The sequence below is a fragment of the Geospiza fortis genome, unplaced genomic scaffold (genome assembly GCF_000277835.1).
Source record: "Geospiza fortis unplaced genomic scaffold, GeoFor_1.0 scaffold130, whole genome shotgun sequence".
NCBI lineage: Eukaryota > Metazoa > Chordata > Aves > Passeriformes > Thraupidae > Geospiza > Geospiza fortis.
In genome coordinates this window covers 4,470,550-4,474,337 of record NW_005054300.1, presented here as the reverse complement: position 1 = coordinate 4,474,337, position 3,788 = coordinate 4,470,550, and the positions used below count along the sequence as shown (strand labels likewise).

Here is a 3,788-nt window from a genome sequence, read left to right as displayed (position 1 = left end):
GGAAGAGCTTGTCCTCGTTGGAGCGGTACTGGGCCCAGTAGGCCTCCTGCCGGTAGCTCAGCGGCGAGCAGCAGTGCTTCAGGCACTTGGTGAGGAAAATCAGGACCGCAACAATGCCGATGAGCAGCCAGCCGAAGAGCTGGGAGAGAAGAGAGAGGCTGCGTTAGGACACGGCAAGGTGGTCTTACCTACTCCCTGTGGCTTCTCCCTGCTGTGCCTACCTGGGACTCGTATCTCAGGCGCCGTGTCACCTCGTCCCTGAACTTGGTGAGGTTTGCCGGGACGTCTCTACAGGGGATCTTGGCCAGCACCTCAGCCCCGTACTCAACTGGAAACTTGTCCAGGGAGGATGGCTTGACAAACTCGCTGAGGGCACAGATGTAAGCTTCCCCACGCAGCAGCGAGATGACCGACCAAGTGATGGGTGCCACGGACGCTCGGCCCATGATGGAGCCAAAGAGGAGGAAGGTGGCAGCAGCAGAGAAGTTCTTGGTGCCGCGCTTGTGGCACTCGGCCACCAGGTTCCAAGTGTGATTGTTCCAGATGACACCAATGAGGAAGAGGGCCAGGGCCGGGACACCGATGGCAGCCAGCCCGTAAATGTAGTTGCGGGCAGGGGAGCAGGGGCAGTGGAAGGCGACGACTGAGAAGAGCTCCTCGCTCCCCACTGTGCCCAGGGCCACCAAACCATTGAAAATCATCACGTCTTTGCTCTTGAAGAACAAGGAGAGGAAGCGGAAGTTCTCAGCGATGAGGGCGGCCATCTCGTCCGGGGGCTGAGAGGTGTGTGCTGCAGTGGGGGCTATGCTGGCTCAGCCCCCAGCACTGAGGAACACTCCAGTGGGGGATGAAATGGCCTGGTGCTAGCTGAGGTGCAAGGAGCTGTTCCAGGAGCAAGACACCTTCACTGATGTCCCCTTCCACCTGGTGTCCCAGCCTCTGGAACTGGTTGCTGATACCAGGGATACTTCAAAAGGTATCCTAAGCAATATGTGAAACCTCAGCCATTTTAGTTTCCCACTAAGCCCTCCAAAAGCTTTACTACAGCAAAGATGACAGACAGGACATCCCTTTCTGTCCCTCTCAATTGCACGTTTGTCCTCTTTCCTTCTGTTTGGTCTTAGTCACCTCTCATAGAGGCAATTATTGTCAGCATCACTGGCGAACTCTTGATGATCACCCAAACCTGCAATGAAGGAGGACACCATGTTACTGGGAAAACTGGACCAGAGCACTGGCACTAGGATGCGTCCCCAGCCCTGCAACTGACTCACACTAGCCCAGCCATATGTGGCACATGAGTGCTGGGGTTGTGCTGCTTTGAAGGTGTTCTGTGTGGCTTTTGCCTCCCTCTTTAGAGCTGATGAGTTAACACTTATGAATAGATACAGGTATGTGAGGAAGGCAGCAAGGGGTGCTGTGAGACATCCCAGCAGATTTGGGAGCACAGAAATGTGGCATGGAGGCCCAGGCAGGAGCAGCCTTTGCTGAGAAGGGTGAAGGGATGCTTGGGGGCTCTTCATACCAGCAAGAGAAGTTGCTTTCTGGGAAAGCTTAGCCTGATATCCCAGGATACAAACACCAAATGCTCACAGAGCTGGGACAGCAATGACGTATGAGCTTTTGCTAGGATTAGGTGTGGCAGGATGATCTCCCATCCTGCAGCTGATTGACAAAATCGTACTTCCTGTCCTGGCCTGCAGTCCCAGCTCAGCTTCTTAATCGCTGCCCTGAGACTGAGCCCCTCAACCTGCAGCCTCAGTGCCAGAGATGCTCTTTGGTGCCCTTTGCCTGTGTTACACCCCTCCAACAGGGCTGCAGGCACCTGGGGCCAAGCAGGGAAAAGCATGTTCCCTGATTTTTTAAGGGCAGGGAAATAAGTGGGGATTGTATCCACACTCCCTGCAGCGACATCCATTCCCCCATCCCATCTGCAAACTGGATTCAATTAATTTCTTAGCTGACTTTCCATCAGTGCTGCATCCCCACAGGGTTTTTCCTCAGGAAGCCTCAAGCACCTTGCAAGCTCTGGGAACCTCACTCGTGACAAAACCCTCTGGCCTCAGAGGAACTGCTGTCGCCAGGGTTTGCTGGAGACAGGAAGGACCTGGGCACCCAACAAACCGTCTCTGGCAGCTTGCACAGTGCTGGAAGTACCAGCACACATCTGGGGCTACCTGAGATCCACGGCCCACAGGCCTGCCCCAAAGTCTTATCTGGGCCACCCCAACTGCAGGGACAAGACTTCAGGGACATTCAGGCAGAAGAGACAAAGATACTTTAATCCTTATGGTCTTTTGCACAAGGCTTGCTCTTAGACTGTGCTTTAAATCACTCCTCTGCCTCAGTTCATCTGCTGCCTCAACACATCCTGGTTTACTCCCTTTCTCCATGGGGCACTGGTGGGGAACAGGGGCAGAAATTTTTCCTCTGTTCTTTGCTGTGTCTAATCCCTGGCAATCCCTCTAAAGTCATGCTGTGATATTGCTGAGTTCAAATGTAAACAGCCCTTAATGTCTTCCTGCAGCTTCCCAGTTTTCCATATGCAAAACTCCCTCTGCAAAGGAGACAGACCAGCCGAAAACTGCCACCACGTGATGGGGAGCCAGGCCTCCATCTCCATGCTTGCCGGAACTCCACGTTTGCAGCCAGATGCCAAGCCCACAAACTTGCTCGAGTTCAAGCATCTGTTGTTAGTTACCCACAAGCAGCCCTGATAAACATGGCCCTGTAACCTTCCTGACAGAGCCTGGCAAATGGCAAAGCAAAAATCTGGGGAGTTGGCAAAGAGAAGTATTTGCCGTTTAGAGGTTACCCTTCCTCTACTTGGTAGTTACGATCTGGGAGAGAGGGTTGGGTAGGAGGGGAGAAGTTGTTTGCAGCAGGTAAGTTTTTAAGAGCCTCTGTTTCTTTCCCCAAAACAGATGTGAAAGCAAGAAAAAATTAAGTCACTTACTTGAAAAAGTTGTTGAAACCAGTTCTGGAGCCTTCTCAGCCCTTCCTGTGTTTTTTCGCTCAGGCTCTGGTTGTGGGGGGTTTCCAGCAGCACAGAGGGCTGTGCAGGAGTTGGGATGCAGCCAAGGCTGGTCTGATGGGCGAAGTGGAAGCTTTTGAAAAGAGCCTTAACAGTTTGCGAAGGCTTTCTTATTCAGTTTGAAACATGCTCTCTGCTGTTGGCTTTTGGGAAGAGGGAGGAGGTTGTTCTCAAGCTCTGAGCTTGGGTGGGGCAAAGAGCAAGCGCTTGGCTTCTGCTCTGTGTGCAGCTGAGGTTGTGCCTTTAAGAAAAAAAAAAAAGGAAATGAAAAAGCTGAGAGAATGAGTCACTGGAAAAAGCACATCGTGCTTTCTCAGACTCATGATGCAGATGTGCAGTGGCTGGCTGGGATGGCCAGGAGTTTGCCTGGAGAACAGCAGCGATGAGGCGCCTTGCAGGGGTGCAGAGGGGAAATGGTGAATCCCCCAGGATGGGGCTTGGGTGCAGTCCCCCATCATCCCCAGAGGATGCTGTGATGCTGATGGATCCATGCCAAGCAGGCAGGGACAGCACAGGAGAAGCCCATGGTCCCACGAGAAGAGACAGAAACTTCTGTTTTAGCATACAGGAGCCAGCTGAGCCAGTGGGAAGGTGCCTGCCTGGGTGGGTTTTTGGGGCATCACAAGCTCTGTGGGGTGCCAGTTTCTGCTTCCCCCCACATGGGACAGAGCAGGCTGGGGGCTGAGCAGAGCCGGGGGGCCGTGTGTGCAGGGCTGGGCACAGCCTGATTTTTGGCGGGTGCGGTGCATTCCTG

At 53.6% G+C, this 3,788-nt stretch overlaps 1 protein-coding gene across 1 annotated transcript in view; it reads right to left on the bottom strand.

The window, feature by feature from the left end:
- The window catches only part of CALHM2 (calcium homeostasis modulator family member 2), a 5,139-nt gene extending 1,917 nt beyond the window's left edge, over positions 1-3,222 (bottom strand). Inside the window, exons 1-3 of the mRNA XM_005416397.2 lie at positions 2,957-3,222; positions 222-1,186; positions 4-139 (exon numbers count right to left, since the gene is read on the bottom strand). Of these exons, the coding sequence (XP_005416454.1) occupies positions 4-139; positions 222-764 (679 nt within the window). The 5' untranslated portion in view covers positions 765-1,186; positions 2,957-3,222. The remainder of the gene's footprint in view (positions 1-3; positions 140-221; positions 1,187-2,956) is intronic.
- Between the last annotated feature and the right edge of the window lie 566 nt (positions 3,223-3,788).